Here is a 21,622-nt window from a genome sequence, read left to right on the forward strand (position 1 = left end):
GCATGACCAACCCTGGACAGGTGTACACAAGAAAATGAAAACACTGGGATCGACTCTGAATAAGTAGATTTAAACAGTTAATCTGCCACATGTGGGCTCAATTCTGACTCTGCCATTTTTAAGTTGTGTAGCTTTGGGCAATTTCTTAAGTTTCCATATCTATAATTTGGTAATAAAATTTATGACTGTTTTAAGAATTATACAAGAATACTGTATATTAGGCAGATAACAAAGTCTAGCATAAAAACTCACTTCTACATTATGACTCTGATGGGCACATGACCACCCCATTCTGAAGACCTGAAACAGCAACAATTCCTTCCAGGAAAGGGTGAAAATCAGACCTGGGCTTTTATTAACAGTGCCACCAATGGAAAATCTGCATATCACATTCTCCTTGTGAAAATTCATAATGTACATCAGTATTTAATAGCTTATAATTCTTACAGTAAAGAAATCTACTTGATTTTAACTTGGTACTTTCTAAATTTCTTTGACCCTTTGTTCTTTAATAATAACCACTTTGCATCTTGAAAAATGCTACTCTAGCAAATAAGTCTATTAAAATTGCTAAAGCAGGGGGACAACAGGGGATGAGATGGTTGGAATGGCATCACTAACTCAATGGACATAAGTTTGAGTAAGCTCCAGGAGCTGATGATGGACAGGGAAGCCTGGCGTGCTGCAGTCCATGGGGTCTCAAAGAGTCAGATACGACTGAGCAACTGAACTGAACTGAACTGAAAGGAGGGGGGTTGAGTGGGAAAAGATGCCAAAATATTCCACAATATTTTATCTCTTTCTAAGTTGCTAAATTTTTCAAAAAAAAAAAACAAAACTCTTAAAGATTATTATTTGTTTCGTGCCACAGATATGTTTTGAACACCCATAAAATGACCATTCTCAACCTTCTTGATCTCCTTTACACTCAAAAATAATTGAGGATGAAGGAATAGGGACTACAAAAGGGCATAGATCTTTGTGGGTGATGAATATGTTCATTATCTTGACTGTAGTGACAGATGGTACCATGGTTACACTTTGTGTGTCATCTTGGTTAAACTCTGGTGCCCAATTATATAAAAAATCTATTTTCTAAAACAAACAAAAAATTGCGAGAAGAACAACATTCTTTTTTTTTTTTTTTTTAAGAACAGCATTCTTAAATTGTTACAAATCTCCTTAGTATCTGGTATAAAGAAGACAGCTGAATTTTCATATTTGCTTCAGCATTCAGTGTGTTGCCATGTGTTGCTGTGGTTGACGTATACAAAGAAACTCTGGCCTTCATCAGATATATATTTGGAAAATGGGAGAGTATTTCCATAGCTCTTTCAGCCTAATTCTTTGATAACACACCAAAACTTGACAAGTGATGATTTCTTAAAAATTAGTTGCAATGTGGAATCTGAAATATCAACAAGTTTTCAGATAACATTTAATTAAAATCTACTCATCAATCTTGAATTATGAATGGATTTTTTTACCTATATATTATTTTGGCATTCTATACACTGATCTTTGGGAAAAAATGACTCATAGCTACGCAGATTTTCTAAATACTGACATATGATCAATACATTATTTAATATTAAAAAATCATACTTATTAATATCATTAAGATCTATTCAAGAAAATTAGAGATACCAAAGAAACGTTTCATGCAAAGATGGGCTCAATAAAGGACAGAAATGGTATGGACCTAACAGAAGCAGAAGATATTAAGAAGAGGTGGCAAGAATACACAGAAGAACTGTACAAAAAAGATCTTCACGACCCAGATAATCACAATGGTGTGATCACTCACCTAGAGCCAGACATCCTGGAATGTGAAGTCAAGTGGGCCTTAGGAAGCATCACTACGAACAAAGTTAGTGGAGACAATGGAATTCCAGTTGAGCTATTTCAAATCCTAAAAGATGATGCTGTGAAAGTGCTGCACTCAATATGTCAACAAATTTGGAAAACTCAGCAGTGGCCACAGGACTGGAAAAGGTCAGTTTTCATTCCAATCCCAAAGAAAGGAAATGCCAAAGAATGCTCAAACTACTGCACAATTGCACTCATCTCACACACTAGTAAAGTAATGCTCAAAATTCTCCAAGCCAGGCTTCAGCAATATGTGAACCGTGAACTTCCAGATGTTCAAGTTGGTTTTAGGAAAGGCAGAGGAACCAGAGACCAAACTGCCAACATCTGCTGGATCAATGAAAAAGCAAGAGAGTTCCAGAAAAACATCTATTTCTGCTTTATTGACTCTGCCAAAGCCTTTGACTGTGTGGATCAGAAGAAACTGTGGACAATTCTGAAAGAGATGGGAATACCAGACCACCTGACCTGCCTCTTGAGAAACCTGTATACAGGTCAGGAAGCAACAGTTAGAACTGGACATGGAACAACAGACTGGTTCCAAATAGGAAAAGGAGCACATCAAGGCTGTATATTATCACCCTGCTTATTTAACTTATATGCAGAGTACATTATGAGAAATACTGGGCTAGAGGAAGCACAAGCTAGAATCAAGATTGCTGGGAGAAATATCAATAACCTCAGATATGCAGATGACACCACCCTTATGGCAGAAAGTGAAGAAGAACTAAAGAGCCTTCTGATGAAAGTGAAAGAAGAGAGTAAAAAAGTTGGCTTAAAGCTCAACATTCAGAAAACGAAGATCATGGCATCCGGTCCCATCGCTTCATGGCAAATAGATGGGGAAACAGTGGAAACAGTGGCTGACTTTAATTTTCTGGGCTCCAAAATCACTGCAGATGGTGATTGCAGCCATGAAATTACAAGACGCTTGCTCCTTGGAAGGAAAGTTATGACCAACCTAGACAGCATATTAAAAAGCAGAGACATTACTTTGGCAACAAATGTCCATCTAGTCAAGGCTATGGTTTTCCCAGTGGTCATGTATGGATGTGAGAGTTGAACTATAAAGAAAGCTGAGCACCAAAGAATTGATGCTTTTGAACCCTGGTGTTGGAGTAGACTCTTGAGAGTCCCTTGGACTGCAAGGAGATCCAACCAGTCCATCCTAAAGGAGATTAGTCCTGGGTGTTCACTGGAGGGACTGATGTTGAAGCTGAAACTCCAATACTTTGGCCACCAGATGCGGAGAGCTGACTCATTTGAAAAGACCCTGATGCTGGGAAAGATTGAGGGAAGGAGGAGAAGGGGACGACAGAGGATAAGATGGTTTGATGGCATCACCAACACAATGGACATGGGTTTGGGTGGACTCCGGGAGTTGGTGATGGACAGGGAGGCCTGGCATGCTAAAGTTCATGGGGTTGCAAAGAGTCGAGCACAACTGAGTGGCTGAACTGAGCTGAACTGAATATCACTAAGAATCTAATCAGAGGAATATTTTCCAAAATTCTAATTTCTGCTTGAAAATTCAAATTATCATCAGTAACAAATGCTGTTAGCTATTTTCCTTTAAGTAACAGGCTTACATCATTCATTTCAAGGAAACTACCAGAGAGCCAAGCCTGAATAATAATTTTTCTATCAGTTATTCTTTCAAAAATAAAAATAACATTCTAGATTGGCAGCTGCTGGTGAGGCAGGGTGCAAGGTGGGCAAAATGGATGAAGAAGGTCAAAGAAACAAAATTTCAGCTATAAAATAAGTAAACCATAGGGATGTAAACTGCAGCATGGTGACTATGGGTAAAAATACTGTACTGTATACCTGAAAGCTGCTAAGAGAGTAGATCTTAAAAGGTCTTTTCACAAGAAAAAAAATTGTAACTATGTGGTAATGGATGTTAACTAGACTCAGTGTGGTGATAATATACAGAAGTATCACATCATTATTCTGTACAACTAAAACTAAAATAATGTATCTCAAAAAAATCAAATCTCAAAAAGTTTTGTGAATAAAGGCCAAAAACTAAAAACTCGAGTAAATTTTAAAAATTAAAATGCTGTTCCATATTAAAAAGTGGCCACTTTGTCTCACAAATGTTTTTCCTCAAGACAACCACCGTAGGTACTTTAGTATATGGCAGAAGTGCTATATGCCATACTCCATTCTGCAACACAATACTACAAAGACATGCATTTAAAGGTCAAACTTTACTTAGATTAGTTTTTATTGCACTTTTTAAAGTGAAACTGCCATTTTTGTTGTTGTTGCAAGCACATGGTAAAGAAGAAAGCAATGACTCCTAGTGCGGCTCGGTGCCATTGCTCAAATACATACAAAGGCAACGGCAGGCCTAGTCTACTACTGCTTGTTCATCATCAGTGCAAATGTCAACATGGTGAAAAGGCTAATGCATCTTAGTATTATTATGTAAGTCATTTTGATGTTATAAACCCCCTGCAAGAAACTCAGGGACCCTCAGGGCCCACAGACAAAACTCTGAAAGCCATTATGCTAAATAAATAAACTTAGCTGCTGAAAGAATAATAGGAATATTAGTAGCTCCACAGTTTGTATAAGGAGAAACAATCTTGACTAGAAATAGGGAGCTGAGAAGTTTGCCTCAAAGCTATCCGTGCACAGGAAGTTCATTTTTATTGTTACTTTATATGTTTTTTACTAATACTCTGTATGTTCACATTTATTGATACTTTTATGTTTATATGTTTTTATTAATACTTTAATGAAGGAATAAATGTCCATGTACTGGACATAAATCCTATGGACAGAGGAGCCTGGCAGGCTCCAGTTCACAGGGTCGCAAAAGAGTCAGACACAACTTAGCAACTAAACGGCAACAACAAAGACGTGAACCCATACAATTTATACGTCATACTGACTATCATGGACAGTCTACGTAACATGAACTCACTATTAAGTAGCTTCAGATTTCTAAAGTGCTTTTTAAAAATTCAATGCAGTACTTAACATTTTCTTCAATGTAAAACTAAGCAGAAATAGTTGATAAATTTTATAATGGCCCACTTTCAGCTTAAACACTGCTAAATCATGAAGGGTAGTATTTTTATTTATAATATCAAAAAATTATAATTCTAGTGAAATTTATCTCATGCAATATTGGGATAAAATTTTGTAATCATTGTACTATCTGATCTTAACATTTACACCCTTGAGAGATACACAGGGAGAAAATAAAATAGATACTCTGAATGCAATACCCATTAATGATTTATTTTCAATATTTCAATAAAAAATATTATCTTTTGATCAAGTCAAGATGACTGTCAATCACAGGGCAAAAAAAAACCCATACAGACACACCCAAAAATGTTGATTTAGGAGCTTTTTAAAATAAAGCAGAGTGAGTACACATTAACACTTACAGAAAAAAACATTTTTAGCTATCCTTAAGTTCTGGTCACAGAATCATAATTCTAGTAACCCATGTTACATAATTACATTTTAAGCCATACAATTTAAATTGTATAAAACCAAAATGAAATCAAAGAAGGTCAACTTACTCGATCTGCTAATCCTCCAGGAACTATAGTTCTTACAACGACACCACTTGATTTTCCCCCAACGATTCCAAAACCTAATCCAGAGCCATCATTAATGAGCTCAACATCTTCAATATGGCCCCAACGAATCTACAAAGTAATAGCAAGCAAAAACCAAAGTTTTAGTAAAAACACATACATTCATTGCTTACCAATACAGTAATTATTAGAGTAACAGGTACACCAAAAAAAATTAATATTCATTCATGTAATTAATCAAGTCAACTTTCTAGTGACTCAGAGATGATTTCTATAGGATCAGAGATCCTCTTAAGGATTTTATAATCTGGTGGAGAGGTAAACTAAAACATAAACAATTAAAATATAAGACAGAATATTGGATCATAAGACACTGTAGCTCCAAGCAGACAGAAACACATTGCCTCATTCCGCTGTCTATGTCTGATACCTAGCACAGTGCCAATCACCTAGTAGGAACCAATAAACACATGTTTATCTGAATTAAAAAAGAATAATAAAATATTATAAAGATGGGAGGGCTATAGAGACAAGAGGTCAAATCCAATGAAAAATTATGAAAGACTTCAAGGAAAAAAGGCAACCCACTCCAGTATTCTTGCCTGGAGAATTCCATGGCCCGAGGAGCCTCACGGGCTATAGTCCATGCAGTAGCAAGGAGTTGGACATGACTGAGCGACTAACACTTTCAAGGAAAAGGCAGCATTTTAATTGCTCTACAAAGAAAAAATACATTCAAGCAAAAGGGAAATTTAAGAACAAAGCTAGGCTTAGATAAGGAGAATAAATGAAGGCTTTAGAAGAGGAAACAACAGGAGCAAAACAGTGATTTAGAAAGAATCTGGCAGCAGTGTGAAGCATAAGATGGTGAGAAGGACAGAGTGACCAGAACGACTGAAGAGACTCTGAAGAAGAAATGTAGACCCAACTGAAGATATTGGCAAAGGATTATACAAATCAGACTAAAAGACATAAGCATTTTTCCTCTAACAGCAGGCTCCATCAGAAGTATACATTAAATCCACATAATCCACCTGCAGGGCAAAAGTCTACCCCTCAAGACATTAGGACATACTTAGTTTTTCTATTATACTAAATTGGAAAGTTATTACACAATGTTAAAAATAACCAGAGTTATCAGGAATATCTAGTAGATTCACACCTGGAACAATATCTAGTATCCAGGAAGCAACAATGTTTGCTAAAAATGCCTGAATTAGGGACAGCAGTTAATATGCATTCTCATTTAAGCCTCACAGTTAATGCAGTTTCATTTAATCCTCACAACATCTCTGTGAACTAGATGACATCTCTATGAACTAGACACTTTGTTATTACTTGCAAGCAACAAATGATGAAACTGAGGTGTAGAGAACTCAAAGCATTTGCCCAGTAAGACTCAGTTATGAAGTAAGAGCTGGACTTGAACCCACCTTAGCCTGATACCGGACTCCTTATTCTTAACCACTGTGCTAAGCAACTTCCCACTTTGTTCATTCCACTTATTATGTAAATTGTGTTGCATAAATATTACTGATTACAATAGGGAAAATGTCTGTACATTAGTGTTGTGACCTTGTACTGTACCCAGAAAGTCTATTTTTTCTTTTTCCTAATGAATGAAAATTAAATAAATCAGCCAGCACTTAGTGTTATAAGAAAATAAGATTTATTAGATTGTGTTCTGAAGATGCAGGTCAAAATCTGTGAAATGTTACAAAGCAAGTTTAAAGATTCCCAAAGGAACATAAACTTTTTTTTTTTTTTTAACTTTTATTCTTTTAAATTGTTCAGTATACATCCTTATATGTAAAAAAAAAAAAAAAAAAAACTTCTGTAATTTTGCAGTATCCATAATCTAGCCATAAAAAATCCAACTTATAAATATAATATTTTTAAAGCAAATAACCAAATCTTAAGATACTCATAGTAAATCTCTAATAAAAACTCCTAGCTTAATTAGTTAAGTGGTTATATGACCAAGGAACTCTTTCTATTACCAAACAAATTACACCCAATACTATAAATTACCCCCTACATTAAATAAAAACCTTAAACAAGGAGAATCAGAGGACACTGAAAAACACGACAAAAACTGTTCATCAACTATCCTGTTTAACATGCTAATGCTGTCTTTGGAGATGTAATCTTTCTTGAACTACGACAAGTAAAATGACATCTTCTAAATATCTTTACACTTATTAAAAAACAAAGGTATGATTCAAAATTAAGGATTTTTCCAAATTTGCAACTCACTGTGTCAGGCAGATTTGCATCAGGTAGGCTGGTAGAAATGCTGCTTTTTGTGTGGACTGGCTCCCTGGCCACGATTAGACGCAAAGATCCAGTGGTTTCTTGTAACAATGCAATTGCTTGCTGGTGGGAAATGTTCTGATCCAGTGGCGTGTGATTAATAGCCAATATTTGATCATTTTCCCTTAACCTTTGATCCCTTGATGATAGAAGAAAATATTAAGTGATATAACAGCCAGAATTTTCTAACTTTCTGTTTTATATTGGAGTACAGCCAAGTAACAATGTTGTAATAGTTTCAGGTGGACAGCAAAGTGACTCAGCCATACACATACATGTATCTATTCTTCCCCAAACTCCCCTCCCATCCAAATAGCCTGATTTTCAAGATGTATTATTCAAGTAGTTTATACCTTATGGTACTACTTCACTTAATACAATTATTGAAATATTTAATTGCATAATGTAACAGAGCTCTTCAGTGTGCTTTTCATCAAAGCACTTATTAGCTAATAAAGCAATTAAGTAGTGCATCCATACACACCACACCATTTTAAAAGCCATTTGGCTGGAAAATAAGCAAAAAGAATGTATAGGGCCCCAGTGCTAAAGTTTTGCAAGTATAGGCATTGTCCTCATTGCGGCACCACCCTGTACCCCTGAACTCCTTCCAATCTGACTTCTCCGTGTACCAATATAGGGCTATATGGTCACCAATAACCTCCACTCTAGCAGATTCACCCCGTCTCCATTGTCCCTTACTTCTCCAACATTTGTCAATAGAAGCTAAACTCTCCTTGAAAGGCAAGAGAGATTATTTCCAAATCTATATCTGAGACCTTATCTCCTTCCCATCACCAATCCCCAGCTGCTAACCAAGGAAAACAGGATATTTAAAAAAAAAGAAATCAGCAAAATCTTAAGGAAAAAAAGTGCTATTATAGTTAATATTTTTTAATTAATTTATTTTAATTGGTTTCTGCCATACATCAACATGAATCAGCCATGGGTATACATATGTCCTCAAAGCAAGAATACTAAAGTGGTTTGCCATTCCCTTCTCCAGTAGACTATGTAGGAAGCATCACTACAAACAAAGCTAGTGGAGATGATGGAATTCCAGTTGAGCTATTTCAAATCCTAAAAGACGATGCTATGAAAGTGCTGCACTCAATATGCCAGCAAATTTGGAAAATTCAGCCAAATTCCAGGCCACAGGACTGGAAAAGGTCAATTTTCATTCCAATCCCAAAAAAAGGCAAAGTCCAAGAATGTTCAAACTACCGCACAATTGTACACATCTCACACGCTAGCAAAGTAATATTCAAAATTCTCCAAGCCAGGCTTGGTACATGAACCAATGAACCATGAACTTTCAGATGTTCAAGCTGGATTTAGAAAAGGCAGAAGAACCAGAAATCAAATTACCAACATCCGTTGGATCATCAAAAAAGCAAAAGAGTTCCAGAAAAACATCTACTTCTCCTTTATTGAATACGCTAAAGCCTTTGACTGTATGGGTCTCAACAAACTGAAAAATTCTTCAAGAGATGGGAATACCAGACCACCTGACCTTCCCCCTGAGAAATCTGTATGCAGGTCAAGAAGCAATAGTTAGAACTGGACATCAACAACAGACTGGTTCCAAATCGGGAAAGGAGTAGGTCAAAGCTGTATATTGTTACCCTGCTTATTTAACTTATAAGCAAAGTACATCATGCGAAATGCTGGGCTGGATGAAGCACAAGCTGGAATCAAGATTGCAGGAAGAAATATTAATAACCTCAGATATGCAGATGACACCACCCTTATGGCAGAAAATGAAGAACTAGAGCCTCTTGATGAAAATGAAAGAGGAGAGTGAAAAAGTTGGCTAAAAACTTAGCATTTAGAAAACTATGATCATGGCATCCAGTCCCATCACTTCATGGCAAATAGATGGGGAAACAATGAAAACAGTGAGAGACTTTATTTTCTTGGGCTCCAAAATTACTGCAGATGTTGACCACAGCCATGAAATTAAAAGACACTTGCTCCTTGGAAGAAAAGCTATGACAAACCTAGACAGCATATTACAAAGCAGAAACATTACTTTACCAACAAAGAAAGTGAAGTCACTCAGTCGTGTCTGACTCTTTGTGACCCCATGGACTGTAGCCCACCAGGCTCCTCCATCCATGGAATTTTCTAGGCAAGAGTACTGGTCACCAACAAAGGTCCGTCTAGTCAAAGTTATGGTTTTTCCAGTAGTCTTGTATGAATGTGAGAGTGGCACTATAAAGAAAGCCGAGCACCAAAGAATTGATGCTTTTGAACTATGGTGTTGGAGAAGACTCTTGAGAGTCCCTTGGACTGCAAAGAGTTCAAACCAGTCAATCCTCAAGGAAATCAGTCCTGAATACTCAAGTATCTAATAATACTGGACTGGCTTGCCATGCCGTCCTCCAGAAATGTTCAATATAGTTAATATTTTTTGAGCACTTATTAGGAGCCAGAAACTCTGCTAAATGCTTTACAGGCATTATCTACTTTAGTCTTTATAATCACCTTTTAAAGTACTTTAGTTAAATTTTACATGTAAGAAATTAAAGGGAGTTTAGCATCTTATCTAAAGAGTCTGACTGTAAACCATACTCTGTAACTTCTTAAAGTACATACTAAGAGTAGGATTTACTCTGGTTTACAATATATGACTTCATTATCTCCTAAACACCCCACATCCTCTTCATTATTTCCACAGTTCCTTATCTTTATCTCTGTTGTATCCACCCATCTCTCCTTTCTATTCTCAATGTCAACCATCCAACTGAGATCCATATCTAATACCTAAAGCCTGACTTGCAAAATTCCTCAAGGTTTATTTTTCTAGGCTCTCCTGTGCTGAATCTGCAAGGAGATCCAACCAATCAATCCTCAAGGAAATCAGTCCTGAATATTCATTGGAAGGACTGATGTTGAAGCTGAAACTCCAAGACACTGGCCACCTGATGCGAAGAGCTGACTCATTTGAAAAGATCCTGATGCTGGGAAAGGTGGGAAAAGAAGGGGACTATAGAGGATTAGATGGTTGGATGGCATCACTGACTCAATGGACATGAGTTTGAGTAAACTCCAGGAGTTGGTGATGGACAGGGAGGCCTGGCGTGCCGCAGTCCATAGGGTCACAAAGAGCTGGACACGACTGAGAGACTGAACTGAACTGAACTGTGCTGGTATTTCTCATCTCAAAAGTATATAATGACTGTCTGTGGTTGTTGGCCAGTGAAGCGAAGACGCTCAGTTGTGTCCAGCTCTTTGCAACCCCATGGACTGTAGCCCACCAGGTTCCTCAATCCACAGGCAAGCGTACTGGAGTGAGCTGCCATTTCCTTCTCCAGAGAATCTTCCCGACCCAGGGATCGAAGCCGGGTCTCCCGCATCATAGGCAGATGCTTTACCATCTGAGCCACCAGGGAAGGAGCGTCAAAGGAAAGAACTTTGTCATGACTGTTTCATAAAAGAACTTCTTTAACCTTCAAAAGTAAAAATCTCTCTGAGAAGGGATCATCTCAGAACAGAGAAGTATAATTCATAAATTTAGAATGATGAAAATTCATATCACCCTTATGCTTTTCTCAGGTCACAGCAGCAGATTCAGCAAAACTTCATCAAGGACCAGAATTCAGTAGCTCCTGACCTCTAGGACACAGTGTAAACTTGACTGGTATTCAAAGGCCACTACATGTGGCCCCAAAGTACTCTTCCAACTTGGCTTCCTCTCTCTATATATAAACCCCTTTTCTAACTATCTGATCTACTCTTTTCCTCTTAAACATGTCTGGTATTTTCTGCTTTTGTGTAAATGGTTTTCTCTATCTCTAATGCCCTTCCACTCCACTCAGCCAAATTCAATCCACCCTCCATGTTGCAACAAAGTGTCTTTGCTTCTGTCTCCTGTCTCTTCATCACTCATCTCATTATCATGATGCTCTGAGCTACTTGCTTATCACTTATTAAGCATTCATTTTACTACATTAGCTGTCCACAGAGCTAGCTACATCCTTCCCTACTAGATTTTAAGTTTCCTGAGAAGAGGGACTGAGATGTTTTATACTCTCCTTTGGTACTCTTGCCTGGAAAATCCCATGGATGGAGGAGCCTGGTAGGCTGCAGTACGAGGGGTCGCTAATAGTCGGACACGCTAAGAGTCAGACACGACTGAGCGACTTCACTTTCACTTTTCACTTTCCTGCACTGGAGAAGGAAATGGCAACCCACTCCAGTGTTCTTTCCTGGAGAATCCCAGGGACGGGGGAGCCTGATGGGCTGCCGTCTATGGGGTCGCACAGAGTCAGACACGACTGAAGTGACTTAGCAGCAGCAGCAGCACCTTGGAACTAACTAGTTATTTCATTTTTGATGCCAAAATTGTGGGTGGCTCTTAAAATAGGTCACATTGCATTAAAAATGTTGCTTATATATATCCTTTTATTATATTAGGAAAGGTTTATATTAGAGAACAACAATATGATATAAAATTGTACATACTTTAAGACCTTGTCTTTATGAAAAAGAAAACATTCTAGTGAATTTCTTGACAGTCCAGTGGTTAGGACTCAGCACTTTCAGTGCTGTGGCCTGGGTTCAATTTCTAGTTGGGAAACTAACATCACGCAAGTGACACGGTGCAGCCCAAAAAAACATTCCAATGCGTTTCCTACAGTTTTCTCAGGGTAGTCAAAGTCCAGGAGCTTTTTGGTGGGTAGGAGGAGTTAATATATTTCTATATTTTATATTATAGCCATGTATTACTTTCATAATGATTTTCATAATTTTGAAATATATATTTTTTAACATTGAAAATGTTGCTTGTGAACTTCTCCCTAGTCCTGAAGAAATCTTTTTTTTTTTTTAAGGAACATTTATTTTTAAATATGACCACTCCAGGACAATATCCAGGAATCACCTTCCATTTTCCCATCTCCCACATCCTCCTTCGTCTAACTTCTTCACCTAAATTCCTACTCACAGCTTACTCATTAAGGGAAATTTCTTAATTAATCCCAAATGAACAAGTTACTCTTGAATCTTTTTGACCCTGATATATTATTAACTCATTTTACAATACGTTGGTCCTTAATTTACTCACACTAAAATTTTCTATTTTCTGGAAATCAATTCTATTTTAATCTACCTTTTCCTCTACCCAGTAGACTTCTAGGACATCTCATTTCTTTCCAGTCAGTATCTGCCTAGGGAATATAAACTTAACCCAAAATAAACAAACTGCAGAAGTCTTCTGGAAAATATTATTTTGATACATTCTAAAGCTCAACTCACTTTACTCCTACTATTATTTATAATTTAACTCTCTCATACTATATATATAAATACATTCACACTTTGCATTCGAGGTGAGACCAGTTCTTTTCTCTCCACTGCAACATTCAGAAATAATGGATTTCCATGACTTCAAGAGCCAAAGGATGTTCAGTAAGCTCCTGATATAACACAGTTCTATGTGGAGAATCCTCAGAAGAAAGAAAGACCATTTAAAATGATCCAGAAGGTCTTGCATGGCTGGCCTCTACCTCTCTCTAGCAATTTTTTGCACTGCCTTGCACTAAGCTACCACATCAGATAAACACCAGACACACTCCTAAGATATGAGCTGTGTTCCACCTCTTCTCAGGGCTACAGGTGAAGTATCTATTCCTCTCCCCGGTACCTTCTGCGCTCTGGAGACTCCACTGTTGCCTCTCAAATTTCCCTTAAGCACCATTGCTTCTGGGAAGCTCCCTGACTACTTAGCTGTGGTGACAAGTCTTTACACACTCAAATATGAAACTCTTCTTTTCTGAAGTGCTCACCTCATGTTGTACTTACAGACCTATTAGTACAGAGTAATTGAGATGTAAGAATGCACCACAAAATGGTCAACAACATTGAAAATACACTAAAACCACTGAATTATATACCCCAAGATGGTGACGTTTACATTATATGAATTATATCCCAATAATGATTCTTAAGTCAAAAAAAATTAAAAAGAAAATCTGAGTCAATCAAAGTTAAGTAGGCTTTTATCAAGGGACTTCACAGCCTTAAAGAAGCCACTGTCAAGTGACTCTAAGTCCAGTTTACCCTGATTGCCGAGCTTTGCCAGAATAGTCCTAATTATACTTCCTGTCTCAGTGTCATATTAATGGCACAGCCTCTAACTCTCCAAAATGTCCCAACTTGGACAATGAATTATATGACTATCCTAAGACTCTGATGCTGGGAGGGATTGGGGGCAGGAGGAGAAGGGGACGACTGAGGATGAGATGGCTGGATGGCATCACTGACTCGATGCACGTGAGTCTGAGTGAAGTCCGGGAGTTGGTGATGGACAGGGAGGCCTGGCCTGCTGCGATTCATGGGGTCGCAGAGAGTCGGACACGACTGAGCAACTGAACTGAACTGAAGTATGTATATCCAATCTCCAAACAGAGGATTGTTTCTCAAATATAACTGACAACTGGACTTCACTTGTGGTCCAATGGTTAAGAATCCATCTGCCGATGCAGGGACACAGGTTCGATCCCTGGTCTAGAAAAATCCCACATGTCAGGACAACTAAGCTTGTACACCGCAACTACTGAGCCTGTGTGATCTAGAACCCATGCTCTGCAACGAGAAGCCCTCACAATGAGAAGTCCATGCACCCCAACGAAGAGCGGCCCCTGCTCGCCACAACTAGAGAAAGCCCAGATGCAGTAACAAACACCCAGCACAATAAAAAACAAATTAAAAAAAAAAATTAAGTGTAATGGATGAATACATCACGGTGTATTTGTATAGTTGAATACTATACAACAATGAAAATGAATGAAGTGCTACAATCGACCATGTTGATGAATTTCACAAACATAATGTTGAACAAAAGAAGCCAGACGAAAATAAATGCATATTATAAAATAAATATATAGCTGACTACTGCTATAACTCCTCACAACAAACTTCAGGAAATGCTCCATTAGATTGTAGAATAAAGGTACAAAGGTCATAAAAATCCATCATTTCTGAATTTTCAGTTGAGGAGATTAGAACTGACCCCCAATACATGGATAACATGAATCCAAAAGTATATTATTGACTGAATTTTCTGTAATAGTTATGCTACTGCTGCTAGCTTTCTAACAGGCAACAGTAATACTAATATATATTTTTAAAAGTAATAATATAATGAATAGTGTGCTTTTTAAATAAATAATAAACAAAAGAGCTGAAATCAAGTAGAGACAAAATACAAGTCTTACACATAACACTTAAAAAAATAAAACTCAGGCACAAGTGCAGAGGGGGAATCACATAGACTTCAGAGGGATTTTTGTTGACAATAAGTGAAATAAACAGCATGTTATGACCAATAAAAAAGTTGTTACAATCTCAAGTTTAATAAATAACATAATATGTAGAATGTAAATTTCAATATGTCCATCTTACTGATCAAACCATTGCTGTATCACATTCAGTTGTGAGAGAGTGTGATGGAACGGAAAGAACATGAGCTTTGCCATCAGACAGTCTGAGAATCACATCATGGTTCCAGCATTAATAGCTCTGTGACTATAGGGAAACCACTGAACTTCTGAACATTCACATCTATAAAATGGAATAATGATACTGCTAGCTACACTGATGCCACAAGTATATGTGAGAATATATGCAAAAGGCCTGAAAAATGCATAAGAGGAGGAAAGCGTTAACTGTTCTCATTAACTGTTCTGGTATGACTAGTTCCTTATTCTCCTTAATGTTTTCAGAATTGTTAGGAAAAAATTAGCAAAAAGCAAATGAACACGCTTCCTCACCTGCCAGCTATACTCCCTGGCTGCACTTCCTTCACGAAGATGTCCACTTCTCCCAGATTTTGACCTCTAAGGGCCACCACACTGAATCCAAGGCCTCCAGTCAAAGGCCGTTCTATATCTATGTATTCGATTTGCCGGCCCTAATGAAGGGGGATTTAAAAAAAGTCAATGAAATTTACATTTAATCAACCTGCCCTTTCTAAGGAACTAACATTTCTATTTTGTAAATAGCCCCCAAACAGCTTCTCTTAAGTCATTTCTAGGAAACCAAATAAACTCAGCATTTCAGTAATAAATTATTTATTTCTGGAAATCCTCTCCCTTGATTATTTTCAGTAGAACATAAGGGGGCATGTGCACTGTTCTGCAACCTCAGGGAATTGGAGAGATATTTCACACTTCATTCACAGTATGAGACGAATCCCAAGCTAGATGAAAATTCCTGAGAAAAAATGTATTTTCCCATAGTAAATTCTAAATTACTTTTTATAATGAATTTCTCTAAATTCTCTTGAAGCAAAATATTCTTTTTTAAATAAGAAAAGTAACCTAGACTTATCAAAAAATATTCTAGTGTTGAGACCTAAATCAGAATCAGCTGCATTTTTTAGGGTTCTGTTTTTAATTCTATTGTGATAAATTAATATTTTATTAGGTTAATTCAAAAGATTACAGAAAGGCCACCATTCAAATGGAGCTACCTATGACAAACAAGTATTTTATTGCTTTACTGAATAATTAATTGCATTTATTAAATGAGAACTTCATAAACATAATCAACTAATAAAAGCATCACATAAAAATAATTATTAGTCATATTAAGGGGATAGAGCAATTAGATCAAAAAAGGAATTAGGTGTAGAACATTATTTAACTATCACACCTTAAATAGATTCTTTTTAACTTTCAAACTCAAGTTCCATTTTTTAGGGTACTTGTTAGAAGGCAAGGTGAATAAAGGAAACTAGTACATCTAAAAATTCAACTGTCTATCATTTGATTTTAATAGATACTAAGGATGAAATGGGATTACACTTTCAAATGTTTTCCTAGACTTTCCAAATTATAATTTTCCAAATTACATTTGGATTTTATATATACTATAAATTATATATACTAGATTTCCAAATTATATATACTAGATTTTCCAAATTATATTAGTTCTAACCCCCATTAATTCTGTTTTGATATAAAATTTTAAATAATTTCAAAGGAATTATATCACTTCAGCACACACATTATTTTTCCTTCTATGAGCAAAACTGTGAGAATCTCTTTCCTTACAAGTATACAGATGTGTCAGACTGGAGTCATTGTCTTAAAAACTATCCTCACCAGGCACGCGGATATTTTTCTTATGTAATTTTAAACAAATTACCAACTCACAGATTAGAAAATAGTACCAACTCCTCCTAACAATATAAAAACACAAGCAAACAAAACACAGAGTAACACATTTTAGAGGCAAAAAGTGTGAGTGTAGGTTTCTTTTTTAACCTCCAACAAGAGAAATAAAGCTAAATAGTCCCTTGACAAGATATAACTTTACCTGGGCCATCTGTTGGATGACTGAGTTAAAATCTTCATTTCCTGACTTTGGAGCCCAAGAAAATAACCCAGATACAGTCAAGTTATTAGAGGACCTGTGGGCATTCCCATTAGTAATGGCACCATCCGTGAACACCAATAACCCTTTCCTAGAAAAATCAAAGTTGGCTGAACAATCTGAGGGTATATGGCTGAGCTGTTGGAGAAAAAAAGAGAGAATTATCAACAGAAACCTACAGACAAGAAGTATTTCTATTTACTAAATATTATATTTTATCTCTCACATGTATAATGGCATGCTAAATATATACCTGTGAAATAAGATACAGATACATGAATCTGTGCTTATAAGGCTATAAATGTTTTATTTAGTATTATACGAAATGTTTAACTTATTCTCATTTCCTGCCTTCTACCGTTACCTCAGGTTAATATAGCATGTAATATAGCTCATTATACTTTACATACACAGACATGTCCAGTCACATAAACATGCATGTGAGACGCTGAGCCCTTCTGCATTTATCTATACATTTCAGTGGCTCAGTTGGTAAGGAATCTGCCTACAATGTAGGAGACCCGGGTTTGATCCCTGGGTCAGGAAGATCCCCTGGAGAAGGAAATGGCAACCTACTCCTGTACTCTTGCCTGGAGAATTCCATGGACAGAGGAGTAGGGCAGGCTACAGTCCATGGGATCGCAGAGTTGGAGGCAACTGCGCGACTGACTTTCACTTTCATACATTTCCGTGTGGGGAAACACAAAAGATCTGCAGGTAGTATATTCAAAGGTAACTCAGCATTTATTAAGTGCTTGCTATAAGTAAAGTACTATACCCAAACTCTTACACAGTATCTCACTTAGTCTTTACAATAGCCCTAGAAATACTCTTATTTCATTTTGTGAACATGGAAACTGAAGCATACAGGGATTAAATAATCTGCCCATTAGTAGCAAATGTATTGCAAAGCCACTTAAACACTAGTTGGGGAAAAAAAAAAAAAAGCTGGGGGGATTCAGTAATTAAGAAAAAAGAAAAATAGAGGTTAATTTTTTAAATACCATTGGTTGAGGGACTTCCCTGTTGGTCCAGTGGTTAAGATTAAGACTCTGCACTCCCAATATAGGGAGCATGGGTTCAATCCCTGGACAGGGAACTAAAATCTGTCATGCCTCATGGTGCAACCAAATTAATTAATTGATTGATTTAAAAATACCACTGGCTGATACAAGTACCAACACAATAGAACAAAAGAAATATCAGGAACAAATGTTATAAGACTCACAGAAAATAATCAATACCCATAAAAACTCTATGAAAACACAGATATGAAAAATCACATGGAGTTTATAGCTGAATGAATAAAATATGATTATTTATGTAATAACTGCACACTAAATAAACATAAAAGATTGTTATTATGATGGAACAGTTGTTTAAGTCCAATTTTAGTCCAGTATGAGTGATAGATTTGTAGTGATCTTTCCCAACTTCTATTGCCACCAATAGCATTCACTGCTGTGATGTACTCATTCCATTATCAGAGAATATAGAAGCTTCAGTATGGGGAGTGCTAAAATTCTGGTATAAATTTTGATCTAGAGAAAGTAATTCACAGAAAGACATATGTGCAGAATTTAATCCTTAGTTAGTTATAGAAAAATCACTTGCTAAATATTTATGGATAGGCATTTTGGTTTATCAGCAAAACGCATTTTTTTCCCCAAATTTTGTTAATTTTCACATAACAACTCTGCTACATTATCTTTAACTACATTTAAAATTCTGCCAATATTTAATCTATAAGATAGCTACTATTCAAGCTCAGCTTCTAGAATAGACGATTTAAAACCAAATTGCCATCCCTGACCCCAAAATAGAACAACCAGGAGAGTAGGTAAAACTCTTAATTAACATCACTCCAAGCAGAGGGGCTATGTGTCCTGTAATTCTGAAGAAAATGTTGAGAATTTTCAAAGCATCTGACCTTTACATAAATAAGTATAAAAACTAGAATCCAAAGCCAAACACAAAACTTATTATCAACATTTTTAAACTATCTATGCCAATGCTACCTGCACACAAGTCCCAGTACAGCCTCTTTGCAGAATTAAGAGTAGACTGTTTGTATCTATCTCCTTCTATCTTTCCTTGCTGGTTTGAATAATAGCAACAGGTAAAACCTTGATGGGTAACTTACTTGCCCCTTTAGTTGCTTGATGGACTGTTGAAGTGTGAGTATCTGGTTGAAAAGGGGGCTCTTTAGGGTCTCATAAAACAGAGAGAGCTTTTCATTCTGCGAAGTGTCACCCTTCTCCTGCAATTTCATTTTCAAGCGATCAAGAACTTGCAGGACCTGCAGTTTATCTTTTTTAAAAAGAATAATGAGTACAAGTTAAATCCCACCTTACATTCCATTTTTGAATAATTAATTTAGTGAAAGAAGTATATATCTAGTTTACCTGTAGCAGGATTTTCAGGCATTTTGAATTACTGTCTTCAATCACTTTTAAAGAAACCTAAAGAAAAAATTTTAAATATAACAGAAAAATTACTTTCCATTAGTGTATACAATTCTATAGTCCTATAAAAAAGTCAAAGAAAACCTCAAGAACATTCTCCATCAAAATATTTCATTCAAGAAATCCAAATTAAAAGCCATACACAGCCACTAAAATGGCTAAAACTAGAAAGCAAAACAGATCATTGTAAGTGGTGACAAAAATATGAAGTAACTGGGACTCTGAGGCATTGCTAGTAGGAATGTAAAATGGCACAAACACTCTGAATAACTGACAGTTTTTTGGAAGTTAAAACTACACTTACTATATGACCCAGTACTTTTCCACTTTTAAACACTCACCCAAAAGTGAAAATATATGCCCACAAAAGACCTATGCAAAAATGTTCAGGGAATTCCCTGGTGGTCCAGTGGTTAGGATTCGGTGCTTTCATTGCCAAGGGCCGGGGTTCAATCCCTGGTCAGGAAACTAAGACCCCACAAGTTGTAGGATGTGGTTGAAAAACAGCAACAACATAGCATTTTTATTTATAAAAGCCCCAAACCAGAAAAACCCAAATGTCTAATAACAGACTAAAAGATAAATCAATTAAGATATGTAAACAAAATAGAATATCCAGAAATAAAAACAGAAAACATTACTGACACACACAACAAAGATGAATCTCAAAAACAGTATTGAGGGAAAAGAAACAGACCAACAAGGATATGATTGCCTGGGCACAGTGGAAAGCAGTTGACTAGGAAAATATCTGAGGGAGCTTTTTTGGGGTGATGGAAATGTTCCTTTTTTTTTAATGTTCTATGTTTTGAATGGAGTATTACTTAAACAAATGTGTACATTTATTACAATTCATTGACCTATATATTTGTTATATTTTATTGTATGTAAGTTATACTTAAAGAAAGTTAATTAAAAAAAAAAAAGAGAGAGAGAGAGAGATCCTAGGCTGGAAAAGAACATCCAAATAACGTATAAAGAAGATACTAGAGAGACTAGGGGAAAAAATCCAAACTAGTCATCAAATGATAATCACCCAATCTGGCATTGTCCATGGATAATTTTTTTTAATTCCAATGATTTGCTCAAACTAGCCTAAAATGTAATCAAAACTCAAAAAGTTATATATACTTCCCTGGTGACTCAGGGTGGACAGTCCACCTCCTGATGCAGGGACACAGACTCAATCCCTGGGCCAGGAGGATCCCACATGCCCTGGAGTGGCTGAGCCCATGAACCACAACCACTGAGCCTGTGTTCTGGAGCCCGGGAGCCGTGCAACTTCTGAGCCCACACGCAGCAACCATTGAAGCCTGTGCGCCGCAACAAGAGAAGCCATGGCAATAAGAAGTTCTCCCACTGCAACTAGAGTAATCCCTGCTCACCACAACTAGAGAAAAGCCCGCACAACAACAAAGATTCTGCACAGCCAAAAAAAAAAAAAACCCTCAAGATTTTAGCAAACCCTTTTCTTTGTTGAAAATGGCACTTTCACAGTGGTCACTTAAACAAAACAAAACAAACCCTAGCGATCACTTTCACTGTGATACTTTCATATCACATACACTATGAAAGCTTATCACTTTCACAGTGGTACACTGTTGTAAATGAACCATCTAGGAAATATGAGTGCTACACAATCCAACTGTTCTTACATCATCTCTGAATACACTTCTGAACACAATCTTTATCTTCAAACTCAAGATCATTAAGCAAGAAAGCATATGAAAAACCAGTAAGAGATGCTTTGGGCATTGATAAAAGGTTCCTATATTCCATTCAAACATTCATTGGATTCCATGTGAATAGAACATCACAGAAAAACTTCTGATATGCTCAGCATCTCAACTATGCAGCCCTTAAAACTACCCACTGACAGGTAAATGTGAATAATGGAAGGGTAGTCACAATGTCCTTTTCTGTAGCAGCACTTAGCCCAAGAGTGGACAAGAGCAGCTTTGTGGTCATTAATACTGTACATCAACCTCTCAAAATCAAAGAAAGCAAGCTAAAACTATGAAGTGCTACTTT

The 21,622-nt window shown here is 36.7% G+C and overlaps 1 protein-coding gene across 4 annotated transcripts in view; it reads right to left on the minus strand.

The window, feature by feature from the left end:
• PATJ (PATJ, crumbs cell polarity complex component) overlaps positions 1-21,622 on the minus strand; it is a 385,743-nt gene that overhangs the window by 344,241 nt on the left and 19,880 nt on the right. For all 4 annotated transcript variants that reach the window (XM_027537066.1, XM_027537067.1, XM_027537065.1 and 1 more), the window contains exons 2-7: positions 19,532-19,588; positions 19,270-19,436; positions 17,070-17,264; positions 15,521-15,660; positions 7,689-7,884; positions 5,415-5,543 (exon numbers count right to left, since the gene is read on the minus strand). In XM_027537066.1, coding sequence (XP_027392867.1) covers positions 5,415-5,543; positions 7,689-7,884; positions 15,521-15,660; positions 17,070-17,264; positions 19,270-19,436; positions 19,532-19,553 — 849 coding nt within the window. In that variant the 5' untranslated portion in view covers positions 19,554-19,588. The remainder of the gene's footprint in view (positions 1-5,414; positions 5,544-7,688; positions 7,885-15,520; positions 15,661-17,069; positions 17,265-19,269; positions 19,437-19,531; positions 19,589-21,622) is intronic.

Source organism: Bos indicus x Bos taurus, chromosome 3 (assembly GCF_003369695.1).
Source record: "Bos indicus x Bos taurus breed Angus x Brahman F1 hybrid chromosome 3, Bos_hybrid_MaternalHap_v2.0, whole genome shotgun sequence".
Classification (NCBI taxonomy): Eukaryota; Metazoa; Chordata; class Mammalia; order Artiodactyla; family Bovidae; genus Bos; species Bos indicus x Bos taurus.